Source organism: Poecilia reticulata, chromosome 12, assembly GCF_904066995.2.
Source record: "Poecilia reticulata chromosome 12, P_reticulata-male-v2, whole genome shotgun sequence".
Classification (NCBI taxonomy): domain Eukaryota; kingdom Metazoa; phylum Chordata; class Actinopteri; order Cyprinodontiformes; family Poeciliidae; genus Poecilia; species Poecilia reticulata.
This window is the reverse complement of record NC_088841.1, coordinates 9664335-9690779: the sequence shown is the minus strand read 5'-3', so window position 1 is coordinate 9690779 and position 26445 is coordinate 9664335. Positions and strand designations below refer to the sequence as shown.

Genomic DNA, 26445 nt, shown 5'->3' with positions numbered 1-26445 from the left:
TCCAGTGGTCTGGCATTTAAGAATTTAGAATTTACCTTAGAAAAAAGCATCCATGTAAACATCCAACTTTGGATTAAAGGGTGTAAAATGGATATTAATCGCAATCAAAGCTTATTAAAACATAAATTTACAATAAACTCATTTGTATTTGTTGAACTTTTTTTAAAATATAAAGACAATTTTGCTTACAACTTTAATATGAAATATAACAAGGTATCAAAAGGAAACCCAATTAACACCAATTTAATAACAAAAAATAAGATTTAATACAGAGGATGTAAATCAGTTTACAGACAGTGCAATACAACAATAGAAAAGACAAAAGGCATGAGTAGGACACCTGTAATGTAGCATACATTAGTAGGGGGAGGGGGCATAATAAACATTTTGGCCTTCTGAAACCCTCTTTAAAGTCTAAAATAATCTAAATATTACAGCCCATGCTTAAATTGTAGTAATTCATAAAAAATGTTTTAGATTTGATCTAATTAGAACTTAAAATATCCAACAAATCAGGTTGAGCTTGGGTATAGTGCATGTGCAGTGCTACGCTGATGCATTTTAAAGAACTTAAAATGCTAACATGCAAAGGCAGTTCATTTATCCAGAAAAGGGGAGAAAAAAAAAAACTCTCCATGATTCAGACAGGTTATACATATTAAAGCATTTCATCTCAGATCATATCGCACAAAGCAAAACAAAAATTATTTAAAGATGGGCACTTCAACAAAGCCTTGTGATTGTACAAACTTTTCATAATATAGTTTTTGTCTTTTAAGATAACTTTGCTAGACTGTACAGCAGCTATATGCTTCATTTTATACATACAAGTCATGTGTCGCAATAAATAATCGGACAATTTGTACATGGGAACTCTCATGCGGATGTTTATAAGAAATATTTTCTGCCTCATCTTGCTGCTAAAGTGCAAATCGGTTAAAAATGCAAAGCTGCAAACCAGACCATTTACTGCAGGAATGCCTCGCACATTTGCAGCTCTGCTTCAAGTCAGACCGCTGTCCAATAAAAGCAACAGTACAGACGATGCGCGGTCAGAACAGTTCAGGAGGATGAACAGCGTTTCTCGGCTATGAATTTCGGAAGTGCATTAGAACAACTGCAGTTTGAATCATCGTTGCCACAAAACAGAAGTAAAATAACGTCAAAGAGCTGTTGATCTGACGAATTACTGGAATAAAATTGGAACGAGATGGAAACTTAACTGCTGCTCTTCCAGTGATTCAAATAAATATAGATAGTTGATTCATTTAATGAAGTCAATTTAATATCTGAACTACAATGTGCCTCCATCTTTACAGTAGTACCACTAGTAGTGAAGGATTACACAAGAAAGGTCAATTTAGTTAGGCAGTTTGTTGCCCCAATTTGGGTTTCTGTGACCCAGAAAACTTCAGGGCTTCCGTCAGTGCACTTAGGTAAGCTACCACTCCGTCCTTCACTTACTAGCCTTCATGACACCAGAATAACTCGTACGTCTACCACTTGGCACCGTCTCAGTTTAATGTATGTGTTGCAGTGATTTGAGGGTGTGTTTTCAGTAAGTATTATTTCCCAGAGGGTTTGAATTTGTCAGATGTACTTGACTAAACAAGTTAAGAGGGATGGTATAATTCCAGAAAAAAAAAAAAACATAAGGGAGTCAGTTTATGCAATAGCTGGGAGTCTAACCTAAATGACTCAAGTCAATCCACAAACAATGCCCATGGAAAATAAGTTACTGGTTTACGTGACTCTTTACTTGAACAGAAGAGAGATTCTTTTCCCGTACTGTCTTCAATAATGTAGCTCACAAAGAAACAAACATTGATGCAGAATATCAAATTTAGGATTCCAAAAGTATCCTTTTCAATACTTGGTGCTATTGTTCAATATTTTAACACTTTAAACTTTGTATCATAATCTATTCTAAAAGCTTGGGTTTAGAAGATTAAAGATACTCCCAAAAGGCGTACTGTTCGATACCAATTGAACACTGACAATGAAGTTACAAAGTTCCACTGTAGGATTTCACAAAACATTTTTTTGAAGCACATCCAAGAAAATAACTAAATTTGAATTTGTGTTTATGTGGGGACGCTGATATTACAAGAAACAGAACTGAAACATTCCACGTTGCATTGAGGATTAACTTTGCACATTTGAGTCCAAATTTGACTCCTGCAATCTGAGAGAAATGGCTGACAGTACCATGGATCTCATCTGCACTGGTCCTTTTTACATCTTCCGTGTTTCACTGTAACCACATTTTCCTGAAATCCATAAAAGCGTTCTCACATGAGGCTCAAACGCTTTGCTGTATCCGGATAGAGTGCAAGCATTTACCTTTGAAGAGCGAATTTCATTAAAAACACAATTAAGGTTGAACAAATAAATAGGTGTAAACAAAGGAACTTGGATGAGGTGCCTTGTGTGATGTCACTAGAGGATTTTATCTCAAGTAAAAATCACATAACTAAACAACAAAAAAATCCGCCACGACACATTCTACAGATGACAAGCTATACCTAAGGCGAGTCTTACTGATTTAACAAAAAGCCCGGTTAGCAGCTTTAAAACTGAACAGGTTCTAAAAATTAATTCATGATGATTGTACATTTATAGAGAAATGTCTCACAAACCGTGTTATCTAACAAATTTTTCGGATGCCAGTTTCAGTTTTCCTCTGCTCTGAAGCTTACGCTTTATGCTTGTATTTAGTTGTCATTTTCTTACAGTTCGCCAAGGAAATAATCAATTCAAATTCAAACCAAAAGCCAAATTGGATTGTGAAACACCAGTTTTAGATTATTTGTTCAAAAACCCCATCTCAGATACGTCTCAGTGTTATTCAGCTCGATGGAACTCCTGGAATAAAGAAGGATTTAGGGATAATTAAGGTGACGGCCATCTTGCCTCTCTCATTTCAATAACTATAAGCAGCAGCGATTTCATTAAGAATTAACCTTCAGTTTTTCACATAAAACACAAAAGCAAGTTCTCTCTTTGCTCGTCAGAGTGAAGGTAGATATTCAGCCCAAACCCACAGGTGACGAACAGTTCTCAGAAGAATCTTGTTTGGGTCAACAGAAGGCGAAGTCCTCGTGTGTTGGAAGTGTTTGTCAGCCGTGTTTTCGCCAAGTATCTGAATCGCCCCCAGGCAGAGGTAGACGCAGGAACAAGTCCTCACACGTTTGTGATAATTTGATTACAGTCGTCATTCTGGATACGCAACAAAGCAGCAACACGAGGGACGAGAGGAATCCAGGACCCAGACGCTCTCCCTCATTAGCAGGAACAAGGAGACCTGGTGAAATAAATCCCATGACATGTAGTTGTGTTCAAGAGCACAGATGGAGCAAAGGATGAACAATTGACTGAATAATGCTGATTCTCAGTGTGTCACAGCACAAGGGCTCGCAGAGATCAACGCGGAGGAGTTCAGACTCTTTGTCGAAGCGCTTCATGACACTTTGTTGGTCCCGTAGGGGCCCTCAGCGTCTCTGGGCATGGCTCCGTTGAGCTCCAACAGACTGTCGACTCCCAGATAGCCCAGTAGGATCTCACTTCTGCGGTGGGAAAGTTTCAGGATGTCCTCAGCCAAGCACTGCTCGGAGGTGAAGCGGACCTTGTCATGGTCGAACATATCTTTGAGGTACTGCACTATTTGTTGCTGCAGGTAAAAAGGAGAGAAAATGACAGAGGTTTTATATCATAACTAGAAAATTCCTGAAGGAATTTAACCAGAGCATGCCAAAGTTTGCCCGTCAGTTGGAACCCAGCGTTCTGATGCTAAAAATAATCATTGATGCTAAGCTTAGCTAAATTGTAGTCAATAACCTGTGGAGAGTCAGTAGCATATTCACTAAGATGTACTTTTACCATTCATTATGTTAAAATTAATGCATAAGATAAAATTAGCCAAAATGCTAATGTTAGTGTGAAGGTAATCAGTAGCATGTGGGGCTTCATGAGCATGTTTTCTTTCATTGACTTACTCCATTCAGTATACGAAATATGGCAAATAAGTGAGAAAATTAACTTATGGGTTAATTTAGGTAAAAGGCTAATGCTAATGCACTGCTTTCCGCAGTTCATTAGCAAGGGTAGTGAAATGCTAATGTTTGTGCTAATGTTCAGGATAGTGAACTGCCTTGCGCAGCAAGTTATTTTATTACATTAAAAAAGCTAAATATTATTGCACCGCCTATGGCGGTGCACTGTCGTGAGAAGAATTTGAATGCTTTAATTTTGAAAATTTCAGTAAGCTTCATTTTAATGACCACACAAATTCAATGTGTAGCAGTAGTTTGTTTAAACCAGTCACATAAAGCCCAAAAGAGCAATTACCTGATGTGAAAATTGTCAGGGCTTTTATTTTGAAATGATCAGTGAGCTTCATTTTAAATGGCCACATTAATCCAATGTGTAACAGTGGTCTGGTTAATCCAGCTACATAATGCCCAAAACAGCAAGTAATTCTAAATGCCAGCTCAGCTCTACTCTGTAATAATTGAGTGTTCCACCATGTTCTAGTTCTGACCTTCTGCTTTGCCCTCTGTATTAAAGTGTTCCACCATGTTTAGAACTACAGTCTTTGTAGTCCAAGCCAGCAGTTCTGCCTTTCTCTGTATTTTGTTGCTATAGCGATTAATCCTCAGCCAACTGCTGTGTGTTTGAGATAAAAAGGTGGAGAAGGAATTCTATCTTTATGAGCCAACCAGTCAGTTTTGATGAAAAAAGCAGTCCGAACAAATGCTTCCCGTTCAGGATCCGTAAGGCCGATGCAAAAATCGTTTGAAGCGTATGAGAGGGCTATTTGTGACTCCAATAGTCCCGCAATTCATATCTGTAGCTCACTCACAGAAATAGCGATGAGAGAAAAATGGTGTGCGCTGAGCTCAGAAATTTTTCAGAAAAGTCTGAAAATGAATGGTTTAGTGCCTGAGGTTACCCTGTCACTTGATTTCACTTTGAAGCACCTTGACAGAAAACCGTCAGTCCTAGAGAAATTTTGAAAACATTTCTCTAGGGCATGCGTATCAATGTCATGACCAACTTTCATGTCAATATAGCAATTTTTGCAGCCATGAGAGCGATTTCAAAATTACTTTGGGATCAAAAATTACATCATTTTCTCACTCCAAAAAAGCGGCAGTTGGTGTCAGTTACACTCTAAGGATCGGCAGTTGGAAATTTTGCTCGTTTTTCGCTTTTTACGTCGCCATTGTAACTCTGATCCCCAATAAAAATAATAGCTCCCTTCTCGCCATCGAGCCGCACGCATTGATACCACTTTTGTGGGTGTGCACGCAGCGGTACTAGCCGCATTAACGGTGATGGAAGAAAAATAAATAAAGAGACATTCTATTGGGTGTAGAACAATAGGTGCCTGCCATGCATTACATGGAAGGCAGTGACTGCCTTGCTTCCCTATGTAATGCTAATGGCATGCCCCAATAAGAAACTTATGCATTAGATTTCTGTGGCTCCTGGTGAGCTGCTGCGAGAACACAACTCAGTGACTTCAAGGAAATCGACCTGCACTTTTGTGAAGCAATTTGTCTGATGAAGCTCCAAGTTTACATGATTTAATGACATCTAGTGGCAGAAAGGCAAACTGCAACCATCTGAATAACCTCGGGATTTTTGAGGTGAGGTTAGGAACAGTTAATATCTCAGCTGCAGTACATAACTCTCATTCAGAACTGGGTGCACTCTAAATGGAGGTGATAGTTATATGATTTTATCTGGTCTATTACAAGTTTGAATCAGTAATAAGTGCCTTGATTTCTTGTTTGAGTGGTTTCTAGTGAGCCTAGAGTCATTGCAAAAAGAAAAAAAAATACACACTCCTAAAAAAATATGGTCTGGTCTTAGTAGGTTTTAAATATTATTGAAATTTCCTCAAGACCTGAAAAAACACAACAGATTTAACACTGATATTATTTATAGATATAAAGTCGTAGTAGATACAAAAAAATGTCTGCATACAGATTTCATATTGGAATAAATTGAGGGATTTTTTTTATTACAGACTGTGAGTATCAGGGAATTTGGTCTTGAACAGATAAGATAGTGATCTGCAAGACTTTATAATGGTTTCCCAGGTCCATTTAAAATGAGAACACGTCAGTATTAGTGCGTAAGAAACCTCGAGCTTCAATGTCCAAGATGTTATTCCGTTTCTGAATTTAAGACACCAAGAAAGTCATCTACTGCAGTTTAGATATTAACTTTTTAAAACTTTTAAAAGGTACAGAAACTTTAGTAATCTTGAACTATCCCTTTAAGTGTGAAGGACTGACATTGAAAAGCTGTTGTCTTTAAACAAAGGCAAGTTTATGTCATCATAAATCATAAATTTTAAATGTAAAAAGTTTCAAACAAAGTGCCCAGTGTTTCATTTTGAATTTTCTTTTGTCTTGTTTGTGTATGCTCTGCTCTCACCTTGAAAATTGTGCAAACCTCACTCAGGTGCTGCCTTGGTCCCAAAAACCCAAAAGCTAAAACTGGGCTCACGTGCTCTGATATGGCATAAAAGTGGGCAATAAATCCGTCGGGAACCTACGGAGCGCAGTTAGGACAAGCATTTAGAAATCTACGTCAACAATAAAAAGAAAGCAGTGAAAATATTTGGATCAGTCAAGACCGGCTCAGGCTCACCATAAGAAGACGCCTTTTAGCTTTCAACACCGACCAGCAGGCGGTCGCCAGAGCCTGAGAGGAAGAAGAAAACGTCGCTTAAGAGAAATTGCCAGGACATGGTAAATGTGCTACTGGATGTAAGCGTGGAAATTAACCGTTTCTTTAAAGCTGTCGGACAGCCAGCGGTTCCTCAGAACGGCTAACACGGAGGAGGGCGGGCTCTCCAGGTCCTCGAATGCATCCATCAGGATAAAGTCCAAAACAATGTCAAAAAAGTTCATACACACCACCTGTGGTGACCAAAGAACCCGACGGTATTTAGCTGTTTCAGGTAGGATGTTTTAAATAATCTGAGTGACTTGAGCACTCACCCCTCGACCCTCCAGCTCCATTTTTGTAATGGGCCACGTTTCCTCTCTCTGGGTGTAAAGCAGCATGTCTTCATAGCTCTCCAGGAAGGCTTTGGGACTCTGGGTCACAATATAGATGTATAAGATATTTAGATCTCTTTAAAAAAAAATAGAAACAAAGCAGGTTCATTTACCCAAACGGAAGTCAATTTAATCACATGTACCTTGTTAGCCTTAATAATTAGCCCTGCAACCATCTGTTTCCCTGTCTCCATAAAAAACGTGCGGTGAGTTTCATCCAACAACAGGACCTGAACAAAAAAGAGAAACATGAAATATTACAGTTAGTAATTTAGTTAGGTGGAATACATAAATATTATCTAAATTTACATTGGTGAGCCACTGAAATTGTGGAATTACAGTGGCTCACCAAAATATTCAGACACGATGAAAATGTTCAGTATTTTGTCATGCTGAAATCTGACAAACTTTATTTAGGTTTATCGGAGGAGAGGGGGACCGGTGTTCAAAGACATAATTTTTGTGGTTGTGATGTGAAAATGTAGCCAAAGTATGTCAGTTTTTTAAAATAGAAATTAAAGCTTGCAATAAAATTCTGATGAACGGCTCAAGTTAAGCTGAGATCTAAAATGATAACATTTTTCTCTAGCTACTGTTGAGACGCTTTACCAAGGTCGAGAAAGAGTCACATGCTGTTAGACAAAAGGCCCATAGTAAAGAGTTACATGTTTGATTCTGTTAGACACTAAGGCTCATTCCTCAGAGAAACAGAAACTTGTCAGGGACACAGATACATGGTGTGATTTCAGGGAGTAATCAGCTAACCTCCTCCTTCTCCTCAGACGCTGCACAGTATTTTTTTAGAAACTCTTCTCGAATGTAATGGTAAAAGTATCTCCTTTTAGCGCTGAAAGTGAATAAAAATAGCAAAGTCTGAATGATTTCTTGGCTGATTTTATGCTCCATGTGCCAATACAAATTATGATTCATCGATTAAGATTTTCATTCTTAACACTACCTTATTAATATCATCTAACAAAATTTAATATTCAGTCACTGATGGCATTTATCCCACCTTGAAATGTTTTAAATAAATAATGCACTTCAAATAAACACTTCATATCTCCAGCTGTACAATTGTTCACACATAAGTAAGTGAAGACTCTTGGTTTCATCTATTTTTAGCAAACAGGACAGTATGTGATCCTTTTGTCTTGGTAGCTTTAGTCAGGACTTGGCTCAAGGAAAGAAACCTGAGGAGGCTCCTGTCGAGTGCACCAGCAGACAAGCAGAATGTTAAAAAAAAATAATAATAATAATAACTCCTGTGCGCAGGAACACACCTGGAATGCTTGTCTCACACAGTGAAGCTTGGAGAGGAAATCTTGGTCACTGTAGCATTCAAGTAATTCAGTCCTGGAAAAAAGACAGAGGAAGAGTGAATTTCAGACTGTTTGGAGGAAAGCAAGTTATATTTTCTTTTTTTTAAACACATGAGGGCATTAGGAAGGTGACAAAAAAATTAAATATTCAAACTCTCAGCTTATGAAGGAAAGTGTGGAGCTCTCTCAGTAGGAAGGTTAAGGTAATTTCATTTTACGGTGCATGTAACTGCATAGGACAATACTGACAATACTGATTTATTACAAAATATGGATCAAAAATAGCCTTACTTATACAAAATAAATAATCTACATAGTTACCTCAAGGTCCTATACTTCACTCTGCCTTCCTGCTCCAGAGACAAGGCTTCTTCATACAGAGCTGCTGGCTTCATTGGTGGGTACATCTCATCCAGAGTTATATTTTCAAACAGCTGCACAGAATAATTTGTTTAAAGAAATTCTGTTTTTGTTAATTACAAGGATGGAGAACATGATGGCATTTCTTGGCATGTTATCTGGGATACACAGCACTACATGAATGTAAAAAGAGCATAAAACAGCAGGTTTGAGTGCAAGTTTGCGTTAAAAATGCACTTGCTGACACACAGACAAGACGACTTTCACTTGTTGTTGAGGAGAGCAGCTCACCTCTGCAGCGGAGAAAAACGAGTCATCAGACGAAACTGAAGCCGCATCCTCATCTTGCAGCCGGTGGAAACTCTCTACGCGAGGCAAGATCAGAGTTCCTTCACTCTCTGAAGACAGACAAGGAAAAAATTAATAAAACAAAACAATATGGGTAATGAAGAATTAAAACTGCAGTTAACGTTTCATCAACTTTTCATTGATGATGTCAAACGCAGATCATTTTCTTTTTTGGTACATCTTGAAGCTGGTTGTTACCAAAGTCGGCCAGCACGCTCTCCGCTGGGATGCTGCCGCCAAAATCCTCTTGCAGGTGGTACGCCCTGTGCAGGAGAGTCTCCAGCTTCTCGGCAAACAGTTTATTACGATCTTCATTCTACAAGCAAGATGGAAATTGGAAATTAAGATTTATAAAAATTTTTTCCATAGTATCATTAATAATCTAGATTTCTAGAAGAGCTCAGTTTTATATAATTTGCGTTCCACACCAAATCTGGCAATGCTTTATTGAAGAAGGGAAAATATAAAACAAAACAATCCAGAAATATAACTAATTTAAAAGAGCCACAAGAGTTAAAACGTGGTTTTCTAGCGGCGATGGATACCGTGAGAAAGTCTCTGCACGTCGCCCCCTGCAGAGCAAGACTGTTGTTACTGGAGGTCGAGTTGCCTGGCTGACGAATGTTTAAGGCTTGTTCCCACTTTCGCAGTGCTTCATCAAACAGCTCCATCCCTACAGAGCGAGAACCAAAAGAATTTAACAAATCTGTTTAAGACCTGCTTCACTGATGCAATACACACTTCTCAAGGACAAAACCCGGCACCTCTATATACTTTCTTATCCCTGACGGATCAAATGGGAAGCACTTTCAGTGGTAAACTGGGGTACCAGTGCAAACTGGTTATGAACTAATTAATTACCGTATTTTCTGCACTATAAGGCACACCTTCAATGAATATTTTAAAACTTTTTTCGTATACAAGGCGCACCGCATTATAAGGCGCATATAATGGACGCTACTGATAGGGTTGCCACCCGTCCCGTATTGAACCGATACAGGACGCAATTTGTTCCGTACTCTACAAATGTGGATGTGTAATAATAAAGAAGTGGTCCCCAAGTACTTTGTATAGTAGGCTGCCCCAGTCATTGTTTCACTCATGGTGTTGCGATATTGTGCCCAACTGCTTTCTGGGTAATACAAACCAACCGACACGCTGCCGCCGCAGTCTCTGTCACTCTCCCTGCTTCTTCTTCTATGGGCGAAAATGAAATCGGCGGCTGCTTACCGTAGTTGCTAGACCTGTTGTGGCTCAATATTGGTCCATATATAAGGCGCACCGGATTATAAGGCGCACTGCCGGCTTTTGAGGAAATTGAAGGTTTTTAGGTGCGCCTTATTGTTCGGAAAATACGGTACGTGTGCATTACTAATGTCGCTGTAACTCAGAATCTCTGTCACGTGAACAGAGTTTGACCTTAAGTTTTCAACAAACTGAAGAGGACTGGAGAGGAAATTAGTCACATCATGCCAAAAAAAAAAAGGTGCCCAGTATTCACACATTTTGATTTGAACGTGTTGGTTTACAAGAGGACAATGGATGGATGGATGGTTTATAAGAGCGGAAAGCCAACATGGTTCTGTCCGGTGAGTCTTTGAAACGTGAGAGCTGAGGCTGTAATCAAAAGATGTAGGTGGAAGTTTACTGCAGATAAAAAGTGCCTGGATTGTTCTGGGTTATCGTTCTGTGGCCATTTGTTGGATTTTTTCTTTTCATTTGAATGTCAGCAAAAATAATTATTGAATGAAATCGTGCTGCTGTATTTTTTTATACCCTTCGTCCTTTTAGTCTGCTTTGACTTTTAAGGTTGTTTTCCTGCATGTGTTCTGAAACTTTACAATTTCTGTCCACAATTTTACTAATTCCCCCTCATAAACATATGCTTATTTCACTTGGAATGCATCTTCCAAACACGTTTGATTCTTTCTCCAGAATATCCCAAGTTTCTGAAGACGGTTTTGCAGAAAAGGGAAATTATATTCTACCAGTTTGACTTCTTATCCTTTTGTTTTGTCTCGAGACAAACGCAAAACTAACAATCTCAACACAGAACATCATGTATCCAGTCCCTGAAAAAGTTTTTCTTTGCTCAGACTAAGCAACGTTTAGGTGCTGAGACAGCACTTATTTTTTTCTGTGCTGCAAAGATAAAAATGGCGACATCCAAGCACTGGTCCTCGTTTAGGGGCAAACATAAAAAATCTAAATTGAAACATCAGCATAACGTCAGCTCATTACGCTGCAGAGTGGCAGGAAGGGGTTTATGTTTCTGTCACTGGAAACTCAAGCTTATTGTAGCAAGCTCCAACTTGGCAGAAAAAAATGAGAAATAAGATGCAAACAGCAAAAATAAATAAATAAAAATCAACCTCAAGCCAGTCAATGCATCAACAAATTTCTTGAACCTTCTAGATGGTTTCAAAATCATCTCAACAAATAATTTTGTTTATATATTAGGAATATAACTTGTTATGACTCAAATCTATCAAAAAACAAAGCAGAGAGTGACTTTCAAGGTTCATGAATATCACATGACAACGCACCCATCAAATACAGGTTCTCTGCATTAGCATCCTCCACCGCTCCTGATTCTTCCACCACAGGCTCCGCCTCCCAGGGAGTGGAGGGGTTAATCGGCTGATTGGGAGAGTTTGGGACTCTAGTCTGTGCCAGAACAAACCACACAGAGACGTAGACATCAAACACAACACACAGGAGAAAACTGGAAACAATAACAAAAAAAAAAAGACAAAAGACATGCAAACAATGGAAAAACCGTGACGTGTGAAACTAACAGATGCCAAGCTGTGTGAGGAACTCGAGTGTTTACTGGGAGCCAGCGAGGAAATCCCACTCATGGTGTCATTGCTCCGAGAGCTGGGGCTCATCACCTGGCGGCTGGTAATGGGGCCTGTCGCAAACAGGATGTAAAAGATGCTGAAAGGACGTTACCAAGCAGCTGAAAGTCACACTTATGAAACTCCCACTATTGGTTTTTGTTGCTAACCTCTCTTCAGAGATGAGGGTCTTCCTGTCTTCAGCAGAGCCTCGGGTATTCCCACAGTCTTCGGGCCCTCCTTCACTTGGTCTGCCTGTTTCCTTTTCCTGCCTCTCCTTTTCAGCTGGTGAGCGGTCAGGGCCAGCGCTACGCTTCCGAGTGCCGTCGCAAACAGCACCTTCTTCAGGCTCGGGGAAAGCTTTAGCTGAGAAAATATGGACTGAAAGCAGGAAAGATGGAGAGAAACGTCAGACTTCAGGATTTGTATTCACTGTCACGACTAAAAACAAAAAGGTCGAAAAATAAAAATATTTTATTCTGACAGCCATAAATGGCATTAGAAAACCCAACTAGTCGCCTTAGGAAATCATCTAATCCGTGAAGACAGTCCAACAGTATGTATCTAATCTTAGCATAAACACAGCTGTTTGGTGAAGGCCTCAGGCGTTCGCTGGATGACATTGCTGAACAAGCAGCATCTTTTAAAGCTAGTGCAAAAATGTGACAAAAAAAATCCACGCCGTTTGGAAAACATTTGTGAATAAGTGTAACCATCATCATAAAAGTTGTTACCTGTCCAAATGTGGAGTAGAGAAAGACCGGTATCTCTGCCACAGTCATGGCCAAAGCCTGGGCGACAGACATCCCGTCTGGTTGTCTCAGTGACATTTCAAGAGTCCCTCACATCCACCAAATGTACGGTTTCCTTTCCACTCTCAGACCAGCGCAATACTCAGCTCGCTGATCACACTTCCTGCTGTCATCCACCCCTGGATGCAAAACCTGACAACAGACACTACAACACGTGAGACACAATTTGTGTTCAAATGGGCATTGCTGCAGTGGTTTGATACTTTCATAGATCGTAAAATATAGCTACCGTAATAAAATCTAGTGAGCGTTGAGAGATGCCACCTAACTCATTCCAAAAAAAAAAAAAAAAAGATAAAAGTTGCACTTGATCCGACATTTATATGCGTAACACCACGTGAACTGAATGACATGTAAAATAGGGAATTGAGCTTTTTGATGTAGGAGTTTTAGAAAACGGATGCATTGAAAAGTTCCAAGGTAGCAGCTCTTCAGGAATGGACTTGGACACTGCTGCTGGTATTGATCAACATGGCAAAAGCATTAGGGAACCAATTGATTTCCTATTTGGTCACGAACGACACTTTAAAGCCACAGTAATTATTCTGAGTGATGTTTGGTTTAGAAACAGAGGATAAAAGACAATGCTTAGACATGTTTTGCAGAGGATACCAACTAGAGACCCAGACTGACTATAAGCAATATCTGACTGGCTGTTTAGCGCTATGCATTGTGGATCCATCTATTTGTAGGATTTGTATTTTATTAGGACCTCCACATATTGATCCATTCTGATGCATGAGAAATGCCTCACTCTATTGCTAAATAATATTAAATACAGGGTACAAATGCATACAGGTATAACTATATTTGTTTTAAGGTTTTTGCTTCATGGCAAACAACAAATGAGTTGATTCTATCTCAGGAAATCAAGCTTGGATTTCCTGAGATCTCAGGAAATCTGACACGAAACTTGACACGAAACCAGCTTCTTTCTCAGCTAACAACACTTATAGTGCAGATAGCGTACCAGCCTGCACTTATTAATCTGGAGCTACTTCCAATGTCGCGGTCTTCTGATAAAAGCTGCCGTTTTTAACCAAATAGCGAAAAGTGTGTACAAATCACAGAACGGTTCCGTATTCGGATGCTTATAAATAAGATTTAAACTAAATTGAAAACACATAGATCAGAAACCGATACTGTAAATATAACCATGAATTTCTACATGAAATACACAAGACTAAGCTCTGGGTTTAAAAAAAGACTTTTGTTAAACCCAGGGTAAAATCAGCCGGGGAAAGCTCTGAAATGTCCAGCATGCTAACATTAGCTAGCTCATTTAGCTGGCCTCGACCATCGGTCAGTTCCTTTCACAGCATCAGAGAATGACTCGGTCTATGGAGCTCTGAACTGATACCTCACAGGTGTCAGCAGCAAGCAAAGTACAGTAACACTGACCAACAACTAATAACATAATCCCTCTCCGACACCAACATACCGTGAGCATCCAAGACGTCAGAGAAGGGCATCCCGAAGTCACTGTCAGTGAAGGCAGCACAGCATTGTTTTAGGGCGGGACTTTGAAAATACACGGATGTTGACACGCTCTTCAGCCAATCGGAGGAGGATAATTGTGGGCGCACCTTTTCTAAGCGAATAGTATAAAGGAAGGGAGGGACACAGACTACTGGAATCCAATCAACTTGCAGGTGTCATGTTTCACCAGCAAGTTTATGATTCTTCCATCTCAATGCGAACAATGCAGAAAATTGTCACAGTTTGAATTTTCTTTCACTCTTTCGTACGCAACAGCATTTTAAAACTTTATTTTCCTGACATTTAACAAATATTTATTTATTGATAATGTTTTCGTGTGGGGTTTTTTAACCCATAAACACAAGACATATCTATTGAAATGAAGTCAGTTGAATAATGACAGGTCAAAAATGTTTGTAAACGTTATTAAAATATATAAGATGCAAAACATAAAATTATATGAATAAAAACACACGTAACTGTTTTTATATAAACAATATGCACAGTTTAACAACACCGTTAAGTGACAGAATAACTTAATTTTTATGTATTCTGAATATTGACGTTTAAACTAAAGGTGAAAGACGTTCAACCCACCAGACTAGCTACTGTTTCAGACTAGTATTTGAAAAACATTGGCACCGATTTATTCTACAAATTTAAATTTTACACGCAGTCCTTAAAGGTAGCAGAAAACTGGATGTTAGTGTAAGGCCGAAAAAAGTGCGGTTGTAACATTTGCTTCCGATTTTGTCAATCATATTTCAGAATAAAAGCATGTTTAGTTCCCGAAACCACATCAGACGCCATTGGAATTAGAATTTATGAATATATGCGCAATTCTACAGGGATAAAAAAAACGGTCACTAAATATACAAATGAAAATAAATGCAGAATATCTCTTCAAAATTGATTTGAAATGTTTAATATGAAAAGAAATTCCGGTTGCATTGTTTTCATCTGAAATCATAGAAACTTTACAAAAGAAGTTGGGCAGATCTTTATCAGGCCTACACAAGAAGAGAAACTATAGGAGAGTTATATTTATTCAAGATAAGATAAGAATAGCGAGTCTGTTCTTTGCCGGAAGATAAAATCAAAAGTTATGACTACAGGAAAATGAACCTAAATTCCACCTGCACGGGCTATGGGAAACTTCCTGATACAAAATCCCTCATCACCATAATTCGGAGATGTATTTCTCACCCCTTGGAGTTACAGAAAGTCTGAGCATTCTGGATGGAGAATGTGTTACGGCTACGGAATAATTACTCTGCTGTTGCGACATGAGCACAGAAGGACGTAGGACTAGTGGAGCAGCTTTCAGACATAAGCTGCTGCTCTTCAATATGCGGCCGAGGCATATGCTTCGTCTGTGGTTCTCCATGCTCACCCTGACCTTGCTGTTATGGCTTAGAGTGCTGATCGCACAGGACTGGCTTTCACCTGCTGCACAAAACTCATCACTCAGGGGCTACAGCAGAATTAACCCGCACAGAAAGACCAAGGTGAGGCGGGTGATGATCCAGGACCAGAAGACCCACATAAAACTCTCATTCATTAGCTTTTTGGGACAAGTTAAATTGATATAATCGGCTAAGAAATCTAATTTTGTTTGCTTTCTATATATGCTGAAATATCTGTGAAAAAAATATGTTTTTATGATATGTAAATAATTGCATTTTGTTTCATTTTTTTAAAGATTAACTTTTTAATTCGTATACTAAAGTCACTAGTCTTAAAAGTTGAAGTGCTTTTTTAAAAAAAATGCACATGAAAAATGATTTGATGTACTGCTGAGTGCAAAACCTTCACAATTTCTTCACACCTTTATAACACATTATTAACCCTTTATTCAAAGTTTGAGAAAGTTGGATGTTGGAGCTCCACTGGGAGTCACAAATCAATATTTGTGCAGTTGAGATATACTCTAAAAATCAAAATAAATAACAAAAAATTATAATGGTAAGAACACATTTATGCTACAATTGTTGGAAGAGATGCAAAACACAAGCTTTTCAAAATGGATAAAACTATAGTTGATCAGCTCTTTATGTTGTGTTGCTTTTCAGGTTATGCTTGCAAAGCAATTGTCAGGGATCAAAAGTTTAATCCACTGTAATGCTGAAGATGGTCAAAAGCTTGAAATTTCTTAAGTTATACTGCTTGTGAACAATACATTAGTATTAGTGCAAATTTGGCCAGTTAACACAGTCATTTCTTACTCTTCATTTCATTTCATTAATTTATTTATTTCGAGCAGACATTAAAAACAGTCAAAAAAGAACAAGAAAACGAAATAGAATGAGACAAACTTAAGAAATAAAATGTAAAACAAATTATTTTGCCCATGTGACATGCAATTTTATATTTTCTGTTCGAAAAGGAGCAGGTAGAAGATACATCTTATAATATCCTGCCCCTTTCATACTTGTCAATGTATTATCAATTAACTTTCAGAACATCAACAAGAGACAACGTGTTTCCATTTTTCATTATGTTTAACTATGTACAATTATTTTAAGTACTATTTATATAATCATTTACATTATAAACTATTCAACATGTTATATAGCATATTTTGAAATGAGTTCTGCTTTAATCAATTTTTTTAAATTGGTTTACATTTGTAATTTTTTTAAACTCATCATTCAATCCATTCCAGACATTTACTCCACACACACAGATAAACAAAAACTCTTCCTGGTTGTTCTAATATGACTCTATTGTAAGAGATCATTTGTCTAGCTTTCTCCAAATTCACTAGTTTACCTATATATTTCTTACTTCCTGTTTCTTTGATTAAGACTTTATTTATTTATTTATTTATTTATTTATTTATTTATTTATTTATTTATTTATTTATTTGTCACTGAGGCTAGCATTCTAATGTCATTATGTTCTAGAAATGACAGATTTGATCAATTAATTCTGGCAGAGGTGTAACGATGTCTGTGATCCTAAATCTGTCTTATCTTCTCTCTGCAGTTTCTGGATGTTCACTGCAGCCACTGTGCCGTGGTCTCCAGCTCTGGTCAGATGCTTGGCACCGGTGCGGGAGATGAAATTGACCGAACGGAATGCGTGATCCGCATGAACAATGCCCCCACCAGAGGGTACGAGATAGACGTCGGGAACCTCACCACCGTGCGGGTTGTGTCTCACACCAGTGTTCCTCTGCTGGTAGAAAACAAGCAGTATTATTTCAAGCAGTCCGCGAATACGACGTATGTCTTTTGGGGCCCCAAAAACAACATGAGGCAAGACGGAGAAGGAATTATCTTCAATGTCCTGCTGAAGCTGGCTGTTAAGTACCGGAGATCGAACATGTATGTCGTGACCCAAAGCAAGATTAAGTACTGCGACAGCGTGTTTCAGAATGAAACTGGAAAAAACAGGTGGGTTTAGTTTCTCAGCTTAGTAAGCAACAAATGTTAAAATTATGAAAATGCAAAAAAATGTTAAGGCTTACAAACCACATATATCACAGTTCCTAAAACACTTTTTTATAGATTTAGGTAGCAACAAAAGGGGTTTTAATAAACTGAAAATTCTAAGTACCGCACGCTCCCCAACAACCACTAGAGACTATGACAAAGGTTAAGATATCTAACACATACATGTTTACGTGACGAGAAGTTTCTCATCTCATTCACCAGATAATTAGACCTAGTTATGAGTTACTTTTGTGCCTAACATTACTGTTCAGCTTTCAAAGAATGATTATTTGTTTTTCTCCTTTTGGAAAACATCTGCTCCAGGTGAGGCTTGAACTCACAACCTTGGCATCACTTTGCAGTTTACAGTCTTATTAGTACAACGCGCTGACCGATTGTGCCACTGGAGCCGGTGAAAGTAACAGAAAAAATTTACAGATTTAAGTGACAAGGCATTCTTCGTCCCATTCATCAGGTTTTGTCATCAGGACTTCACAACTATTTCCATTTTGGACACAGCTCAGCCATGTGCCAAAGAGCCAATATGATAAAGTAACTGCTTTCTGACAAAAAAAAAAAATGCTTTCGGATTCTCCTAAATAAATGGGATTTAAATGTTTCGGTCTATCACTGGTTAATAATTTTTGTTGTGAAGAAACATCTGCTCCAGGTGAGGCTTGAACTCACAACCTCGGCATCACTTCGCAGGTGACTGTCTTATAAGTACCGCGCGCTGACCGATTGCGCCACTGGAGCGTGTGAAAATGCTCCCGATAACTACTAGATATCTGTTTATCTGACAAAACATTCCTAGTCCCATTGCCAGGACTTTTCAGCAGGGCTTCACGACTATTGCCATTATGGACGTAGCTTAACCATGTGCCAAAGCGCCAATTTGACCTATGTGACCAGTAATTTCAATAGACAACTCTTAAATAAAACAAAGGCAATGGATGGATGGATAACAACATTCATAATTTGTTATACCTCAAGATGAACTCTAAAGTTTTTTGTGAACGCTAGTGATGCCAACACTCTTTACAAGCCTATGTTATCAATAAACTGAGTCCACTAACACTAGCTAACAATGTGATCACTGAAGCAGGACAGCACCCTCTACAGGAGCCATTTATAATTTCTGGTGTTTATCGCCACCATGGGGCATATTTAATTTTAAGTTCTGAGTGTCTGATGCGGGGATGGGTTATTTAAGGTCAGCCGTGATTCTGTTCAGGTGTTAATAGGTAGAGGCAAACAGTTTTCTACTGTACTTGGTTTGGATGTATGTCAAATTTATGTGGATCTAAATGGAAACAGTAAGACAATGGACATTGTTCTGACAATAAATGACTTTATTCTATGTCAAATGGAAGATCAGCATCATGAATCTTAATTGAGTGCACGTAAAACCAAGAACAACCTTTCAAGAACAACCACCAGTAGCCTAAAATATAGGATTTTAGCTGCTACACCCTCTACAATTTTAGAGCAATTTGCAATGAGTGTGCATGAATTTCAGCAAACTAGACCTAATGACAATTTACTTATTTGCTTCATATAATGGTTAATAATTTTTGTTTTGAAAAACACATGCTCCAGGTGAGGCTTGAACTCACAACCTCGGCATCTCTTTGCAGGCGACTGTCTTATAAGTACCGCGCGCTGACCGATTGCGCCACTGGAGCCTGAAAACATGGTTCAAATATCTAAAATTGGCTTCTTTGACCGGCTATTGTCATGGACAAATCTAGAATAAAACAGAGAATTGATCATGAGATCTATAATTTTCTTTACTTCAGGTTGAACTCAAACAAATTTCTATGCTAAACATTGGCATAGGATGAATTATTAGTAATTTTTCTATTTTTGAAAAACATATGGTCCAGGTGAGGCTTGAACTCACAACCTCAGGATCACTTCACAGGTCACTGTCTTATAAGTTCCACGTGCTGACCGATTGCACCACCAGAGCCTGTCAAAGCAGCTGAGCTATCTAAAAGATATCTTGTTAATGTGAAAAGGTATTCCTTATCCCATTCATCATTTTTTTTTCATCAAGACTTCACAACTATTGCCATTAGGGACACAGCTCAGCAATGTGCCAAAGAGCCAACAATTTGCCGACAGAAACTCACTCACAAGCTCCTAGAGCAGTGTTTCTCAACCCTCGTCCTCACCGCCCCCCTGCCCTGCATGTTTTAGATGTGCCTCTATTCCAGAACAGCCGATTCAAATGATTGCATGACCATCAAGTTCTGCAGAAGCCTGTTAATCACCCAGAGATACAATTCAAGTGTGTAGCAGAAAGGAAAAACCTAAAACATGCAGGACAGGGGGACGGTGAGGACCAGGGTTGAGAAACACTGCCCATCTTGGGTTTCATTTAGAACTCTAAATCACTGTTCTGTGAGACCAGTCTGCAATAGAAGACTATCATTTGTCAGATTCCTGCATCTCTTGGTGATGATAATGTGTGACTTAGTTCTATGCTCAACATTACATTTCAGAGCTTGATAAATAATTAAATAATTTTTGTTTTGAAAAAAAAAACTGCTCCAGATGAGGCTTGAACTCACAACCTCGGCATTGCTTTGCAGGTTAACTGCATGCTGACCAATTGCACCACTGGAGCCTGTGAAATTAGTTTAGGTAACTGGAAGGTACACCAGTTAACTCTACTTAGGATATACATGTTTCTCCTTTTCAAAAACATCTGCTCCAGGTGAGGTTTGAACTCACAACCTCAGCATTGCTTTGCAGGTTACTGTCTTATAAGTACCGCGCGCTGACCAATTGCGCCACTGGAGCCTGTGAAATTAGTTTAGGTAACTAAACTATTTAGTTACCTAACCTAACTAAATAGTTAATTAGTTTAGGTAACTAAACTAACTAAATAGGGAAAGCCTAATTTATACCAGTAAATTAGGCCTTCCCTCATTTAGATGTACAAATCTGACCTCTTCTGTGAGATCAGTCTCCATTTGAAAACTACCATTTGTCAGATTCCTAGAAAGCCTATGGTTCCAAGGATAGGGGATACCCTGCCATCAGGTATTAACTCTACTTAGGATATACATGTTTCTTCTCCTTTTCAAAAGCATCTGCTCCAGGTGAGGTTTGAACTCACAACCTCAGCATTGCTTTGCAGGTTACTGTCTTATAAGTACCGCGCGCTGACCAATTGCGCCACTGGAGCCTGTGAAATTAGTTTAGGTAACTAAACTATTTAGTTAAACTAACTAAATAGTTTTTGTTTAAATAGTTTAGTTTAGGTAACTAAACTATTAGTTACCAAAACTATTTAGTTAGTTTAGGCAACTAAACTAACTAAATAGGGAAAACCTAATTTATACCAGTAAATTAGGCCTTCCCTCATTTAGATGCACAAATCTGACCTCTTCTGTGAGGCCAGTCTCCAATAGAAAACTACCATTTGTCAGATTCCTAGAAAGCCTATGGTTCCAAGGATAGGGGATAACCTGCCATCAGGTATTAACTCTACTTAGGATATACATGTTTCTTCTCCTTTTCAAAAACATCTGCTCCAGGTGAGGTTTGAACTCACAACCTCAGCATTGCTTTGCAGGTTACTGTCTTATAAGTACCGCGCGCTGACCAATTGCGCCACTGGAGCCTGTGAAATTAGTTTAGGTAACTAAGCTATTTAGTTACCTAAACTAACTAAATAGTTAATTAGTTTAGGTAACTAAACTAACTAAATAGGGAAAGCCTAATTTATACCAGTAAATTAGGCCTTCCCTCATTTAGATGTACAAATCTGACCTCTTCTGTGAGATCAGTCTCCATTTGAAAACTACCATTTGTCAGATTCCTAGAAAGCCTATGGTTCCAAGGACAGGGGATAACCTGCCATCAGGTATTAACTCTACTTAGGATATACATGTTTCTCCTTTTCAAAAATATCTGCTCCAGGTGAGGTTTGAACTCACAACCTCAGCATTGCTTTGCAGGTTACTGTCTTATAAGTACCGCGCGCTGACCAATTGCGCCACTGGAGCCTGTGAAATTAGTTTAGGTAACTAAACTATTTAGTTAAACTAACTAAATAGTTTTAGTTTAAATAGTTTAGTTTAGGTAACTAAACTATTAGTTACCAAAACTATTTAGTTAGTTTAGGTAATTAAACTAACTAAATAGGGAAAACCTAATTTATACCAGTAAATTAGGCCTTCCCTCATTTAGATGCACAAATGTGACCTCTTCTGTGAGGCCAGTCTCCAATAGAAAACTACCATTTGTCAGATTCCTAGAAAGCCTATGGTTCCAAGGATAGGGGATAACCTGCCATCAGGTATTAACTCTACTTAGGATATACATGTTTCTTCTCCTTTTCAAAAATATCTGCTCCAGGTGAGGTTTGAACTCACAACCTCAGCATTGCTTTGCAGGTTACTGTCTTATAAGTACCGCACGCTGACCAATTGCGCCACTGGAGCCTGTGAAATTAGTTTAGGTAACTAAACTATTTAGTTAAACTAACTAAATAGTTTTAGTTTAAATAGTTTAGTTTAGGTAACTAAACTATTTAGTTACCTAAACTAACTAAATACTTTAGTTAGTTTAGGTCAGTACCGCACGCTGACCAATTGCGCCACTGGAGCCTGTGAAAATGGTTCAGATATCTAAAATATGACTGGGTATTGAGATGGAGAAATTAAGACTAAAACAAAGAAAATTGATAATGAGATTTAGAATTTTCTTTACTTCAGGGATGCCAATGCCAACACTCTTTAGAATCCTTTGTTAAATGGACTGAACTTTTTCCAATCATTTTGACCACTCATAGCACTTTACACTAGAGTCACACTCACCCATTTACACAGATTGTTAGGCAATTTGGGGTTAAGCACTTTGCATGAGGGCTCATTGTCATGTAGCAGGAGGAAGCTGGAATTGAACCTACAACCTTCTGATCACAAGACAACTACTCTACCCACAGAGCCACTGTCACTCATCTCATTAATAAGTTGCTTCTGTGAACACTTGGGGTAACAATGTGATCACTGATTATAATTGCAAAGTAGCACACTTATCTTTACAACGCCAGAAAAGTCTGCATCACTTTATGATGATAATCTGTGTGTGTGAATTTCAACTAACTAAACCTAATGACACGTTACTTCTATGCTCCCTTTCAGATTTTGATGAATGACTCATAATTTTTCATACAATTTTTTTTATCCTTTCATTCAGGCTTCACCACTGTTGCCATTATGGACACAGGTCAACCAAGAATTCACCAACAAAATTGCACTGGAAACTCCCGTGACCTCACCAATGTCTAGCTAATATTGCTATTATTATTGAAATACTATTACAAAGCACCAATAATAGGATATTTCATTTAGGGGCTATTTTTTTGTAACCACCCACAGGTTATTCAGGAGAAAGTTTAGGACAATCTTAATTAAGCTAAAGTAAAAACCTGTGTATTTGTCTTTTGTAAAAGTCAAACATATCACAAGCTTAGCATCAATGTTACTGATACCGTATTTAGCCAGTCTGCAACCTCTCAATGGCTTTCTTGGCTTTATTTCTTTTCTTTAGAATTAAAACTGGAGCGTATCTCAGCACTGGATTTTTCACAATGATCCTTGCTATGGAAATGTGTGACAGGATCACTGTCTATGGAATGATTGATGACAACTACTGCAGGTACGTTTGTGATATTTTTAGGTAGGCTGTATAATTTTCATGTTCAGCATCCTTCGATAATGATTGGCCTGTTTAAGATGCATACAAAAGCCTTAAAAATGGTTGTTATGGAGACTACTGCTAACCCCCTGTCATTATGCTATCCCTGCCCTTAGCCCTGTCCTGTGTTACATGTGTTAAGTCGTAGATTAAGACTCTTCTGAGCAATGGGAGCCAACAGGGAAGCTGATTATTATACATTTTCTTCCATTCAAATAATGCTACATGACTAAATATGCCTGTCATGTTCTACTGATGTTATTTTCTGTGCTTAAAAATGAATAAAAATACTAAATGTAACAAATAGAAAAATAAAATTTAAACATTTAGTACTTTTTGAGCTGTTTTTTTAACCACCAATATGCATTAAAATAGGCATTACTGCGATTCTGTTCTTGTATTGTAAGTGAGTAACACTATCATTATCTTCCATGTCATGTGATTCAGGACATTATGTTTTCCTGGGATACAAACAAGATATTTGTATCTGAGAAAAACATAATATTATGAATTCTTAAGAAAATAGTCTCCTCGACACCGTGTTGAAGTATGATGAAAGTAATGTTGAGGTGGAACCATTGATTTTCTTAATTGATGTCCTTCTTTCCACTACAAAAATGTGTTCAAATTAAAAGTTGGATTTTTACATTTTTCAGCTCTGTATAATGTCTCTACAGTAAACGCCGACCTGAATGTTGAGTTTTTCTCGTCCTCACAGCCGAGCCAATCACAGCAACGTTCCTTACCATTACTACGAGCAAAATAGCTTCAGTGAGTGCAGCATGTATAAATTCCACGAGTTCACACAGCGTGGGGGACACCGCTTCATCACTGAGAAGGCCATCTATGCCAAATGGGCAACACGGCACAATATACAGTTCAAACATCCTGCATGGAAACTCTGAGGAATGGCGCCCTATACAAATATCTCAGATGTTGAAGTTACTAGACTTTTATTTTGTTGTTCTTGTTTTAACTTTTTTTTGTGTGTGTGTGTGAGGAAAAGCGTTTAGCTGGGCAAAATGTAGTCATGTTTACCTATAAAATTGTACAGATGACAGTGATTAATAAAACACAGTTGGCTGCTAATAATTCATTATTTCTCTTCACGTGCCTTAATTTTAACACTTTCTCTATTTTTGTACCTTGAGATGAAATCTATCAGATTGTTCGAAAGCTACAATAGGGTTAGCACTTTTACGAACAGGATCTGCAATTGTAATTATCATTTCTTTTCAATGTTAGGTACGGTCGATTAATTCAGTTTAATTATTCAAGACATCAAACATTGTGATTATGGAATTCCAGGTTTACGGGTTTGATTTTGCTCATGTTCTTTCTATGCGCTTGGTCACTATTTTCTTCACATACAGTTTCTTGCAAAAGTTTCCATACCAATTAAACTATTTCATAAATTGTCAAATTACAACAACAAACTCCATAGCTTGTTCTTGTTGGTCGACCAACACAAAGTACTTGATATCTTCCATCCATCCATTTTCTTTACACCCTTGTCCCTTAGTGGGGTCAGGAGGGGTGCTGGTGCCCATCTCCAGCTAACGTTCCAGAAGAGAGGCAGGGGTCACCCTGGACAGGTCACCAGTCTGTCACAGGGCAACACAGAAACACACAGGACAAACAACCATGGACACACACACTCACATCTAGGGGCAATTTGGAAAGGCCAATTAACCTGGCAGTCATGTTTTTGGACTGTGGGAGAAAACAGGAGTACCCGGAGAATACTTGATATCTGTGAAGTAAAATAAAACAGGACCTGTTTTTTGTTTGTTTGTTTGTTTCTTTCTTTCTTTAAAAATGAAAAAAATAAAAGCATGGAACACATTTGTGTTTAAGCAAGTTTACTCTAGCAGCCTACATAAAATCCAGTGCGACAAACTTATTTGAAAACTCACTTAGATATCGGGAGGATCTGTAGAGATCCACAGCCACAGAAGAGCCAGCAGGGAAAGGCTGGAGCAGAAATCCTAGTTTCACTTGTCAGATTTTAATTAGTAAAAGTGTAATCTGAAAACCGCATATGTTTTTCATTACATTTTTACTTAGTCATTACTTTGTGTTGATCTATCACTTCTACTAAAATACACTGCCCTTTATGAATGTAAGATGGCAAAATGTGAACAAGTTCATGGAGCATGGATGCTTCTGCAAGGCTTTCGGAGTTGTGCAATTAAAAGCTTTCTTTTTTTTTTTTCACAAAAACTTGAGTATAAATGCCCAAATTGTTTTTTCAAACTTTTATGCACTGTCATGCATTTGAGTTTTTTTTTTCCTCTCTCATTGTACCCATTTTTGCAGTTCATCAATATTTCCACATTGGGCTGAATACCCGGTTGCAGCCTTTGCAAGCTGTTGACGTCCCCATCAGCATGTTACTGAACCCTGAGATAATGCCTGACGTGTTGAATGTGTGTAACAGAGCTGGTACTGTTTAAATATGTTCATTTTTTTCAAGCAAGTGAGTAAATCAATGGGTTGTCTGTTTGGAATGAAAAACTTCCTGATTATAATTACACCAGTTTGGACAGTGATGTTTTTCCTCTTTTTGAAAAGACAAACCCCCCCAACCCCCCCCAAAAAACAGAGATGCAGTGTTACATTCACCGCCGAATGGTATGCAAAATAAAAACAACACAGCTTTGAATTTTACGCTAAGGGAACCATCTTAGTTCACTGTTGTGAAAATTAATTATTTCCAAAAGATACATGAAAACAGGATTGTTATTTTTCTTCAAAATTTTCCTTTTGGAAGGATTACTTTATGCATTATGCTGCCAGGTTAAATGAGTAAATCTTACATCGCTACCCTCTCAGGCACATATTGTTTATTTTGTGATCAATTCCAAAGACTGTTCTCATATTTTCATTAAAAGCATTTTACTTAAAGAGACAATGAATGTGAATTATTTTAATGATAGTGACTTATTTATTGTATATTAACTGTTGGTATTATCTTTCTGCAAAGCAAAAACTTGAACATTTGAATGGCGGAGAGATACTTTTAATTTTAAATAAATCTAATGTCAAACACACCC

The 26445-nt window shown here is 38.1% G+C and overlaps 2 protein-coding genes and 8 non-coding genes across 13 annotated transcripts; 1 reads left to right on the top strand and 9 right to left on the bottom strand.

The window, feature by feature from the left end:
• Window positions 1–242: 242 nt before the first annotated feature.
• Window positions 243–14327, bottom strand: miga2 (mitoguardin 2). Of its 4 annotated transcripts, none has more exons than XM_008423655.2 (16): window positions 14200–14327; window positions 12681–12890; window positions 12117–12327; window positions 11905–12020; window positions 11653–11773; window positions 9652–9779; window positions 9305–9422; window positions 9050–9156; window positions 8720–8832; window positions 8360–8432; window positions 7220–7306; window positions 7017–7115; window positions 6801–6935; window positions 6664–6717; window positions 6448–6564; window positions 243–3670 (listed from the first exon to the last, which is right to left on the bottom strand). In XM_008423655.2, exons 2-16 carry the CDS (start codon window positions 12774–12776, stop codon window positions 3461–3463), a joined length of 1785 nt encoding a protein of 594 aa, XP_008421877.2. In that variant the 5' UTR covers window positions 12777–12890; window positions 14200–14327; the 3' UTR covers window positions 243–3460. The 4 variants fall into 4 exon arrangements, with proteins under 4 accessions (XP_008421877.2, XP_008421878.2, XP_081469763.1 ...); XM_008423656.3 differs by having other exon boundaries at window positions 12681–12903; window positions 14200–14293; XM_081613637.1 differs by lacking the exon at window positions 14200–14327 and adding an exon at window positions 12988–13009.
• An 858-nt stretch (window positions 14328–15185) lies between these two features.
• st6galnac4 (ST6 (alpha-N-acetyl-neuraminyl-2,3-beta-galactosyl-1,3)-N-acetylgalactosaminide alpha-2,6-sialyltransferase 4) lies at window positions 15186–25982 on the top strand. Its single transcript, XM_008423654.2, has 4 exons — window positions 15186–15745; window positions 17226–17635; window positions 23243–23350; window positions 24108–25982. Exons 1-4 carry the CDS (start codon window positions 15524–15526, stop codon window positions 24292–24294), a joined length of 927 nt encoding a protein of 308 aa, XP_008421876.2. The 5' UTR covers window positions 15186–15523; the 3' UTR covers window positions 24295–25982.
• On the bottom strand, window positions 17991–18084 carry trnai-aau (transfer RNA isoleucine (anticodon AAU)). Its single transcript has 2 exons — window positions 18047–18084; window positions 17991–18026 (listed from the first exon to the last, which is right to left on the bottom strand). It is a non-coding gene; the product is annotated as a tRNA-Ile (tRNA).
• On the bottom strand, window positions 18337–18430 carry trnai-uau (transfer RNA isoleucine (anticodon UAU)). The gene is made up of 2 exons: window positions 18393–18430; window positions 18337–18372 (listed from the first exon to the last, which is right to left on the bottom strand). It is a non-coding gene; the product is annotated as a tRNA-Ile (tRNA).
• On the bottom strand, window positions 19266–19359 carry trnai-uau (transfer RNA isoleucine (anticodon UAU)). Its single transcript has 2 exons — window positions 19322–19359; window positions 19266–19301 (listed from the first exon to the last, which is right to left on the bottom strand). It is a non-coding gene; the product is annotated as a tRNA-Ile (tRNA).
• Window positions 20389–20482, bottom strand: trnai-uau (transfer RNA isoleucine (anticodon UAU)). The gene is made up of 2 exons: window positions 20445–20482; window positions 20389–20424 (listed from the first exon to the last, which is right to left on the bottom strand). It is a non-coding gene; the product is annotated as a tRNA-Ile (tRNA).
• On the bottom strand, window positions 20777–20870 carry trnai-uau (transfer RNA isoleucine (anticodon UAU)). Its single transcript has 2 exons — window positions 20833–20870; window positions 20777–20812 (listed from the first exon to the last, which is right to left on the bottom strand). It is a non-coding gene; the product is annotated as a tRNA-Ile (tRNA).
• On the bottom strand, window positions 21215–21308 carry trnai-uau (transfer RNA isoleucine (anticodon UAU)). Its single transcript has 2 exons — window positions 21271–21308; window positions 21215–21250 (listed from the first exon to the last, which is right to left on the bottom strand). It is a non-coding gene; the product is annotated as a tRNA-Ile (tRNA).
• On the bottom strand, window positions 21600–21693 carry trnai-uau (transfer RNA isoleucine (anticodon UAU)). The gene is made up of 2 exons: window positions 21656–21693; window positions 21600–21635 (listed from the first exon to the last, which is right to left on the bottom strand). It is a non-coding gene; the product is annotated as a tRNA-Ile (tRNA).
• trnai-uau (transfer RNA isoleucine (anticodon UAU)) lies at window positions 22038–22131 on the bottom strand. Its single transcript has 2 exons — window positions 22094–22131; window positions 22038–22073 (listed from the first exon to the last, which is right to left on the bottom strand). It is a non-coding gene; the product is annotated as a tRNA-Ile (tRNA).
• Window positions 25983–26445: the final 463 nt, after the last annotated feature.

Coding starts and splice junctions, on each gene's coding strand:
- miga2 (XM_008423655.2), bottom strand. CDS start 12,776: ATGTCACTGAGACAACCAGACGGGATGTCTGTCGCCCAGGCTTTGGCC. Junction 11,774..11,904: donor CCTCACACAGCTTGGCATCT/GTTAGTTTCACA, acceptor GTTCTGGCACAG/ACTAGAGTCCCAAACTCTCC. Junction 6,565..6,663: donor CTAAAAGGCGTCTTCTTATG/GTGAGCCTGAGC, acceptor TGCGCTCCGTAG/GTTCCCGACGGATTTATTGC.
- st6galnac4 (XM_008423654.2), top strand. CDS start 15,524: ATGAGCACAGAAGGACGTAGGACTAGTGGAGCAGCTTTCAGACATAAG. Junction 15,746..17,225: donor ACCCGCACAGAAAGACCAAG/GTGAGGCGGGTG, acceptor TTCTCTCTGCAG/TTTCTGGATGTTCACTGCAG. Junction 17,636..23,242: donor AATGAAACTGGAAAAAACAG/GTGGGTTTAGTT, acceptor TCTTTTCTTTAG/AATTAAAACTGGAGCGTATC.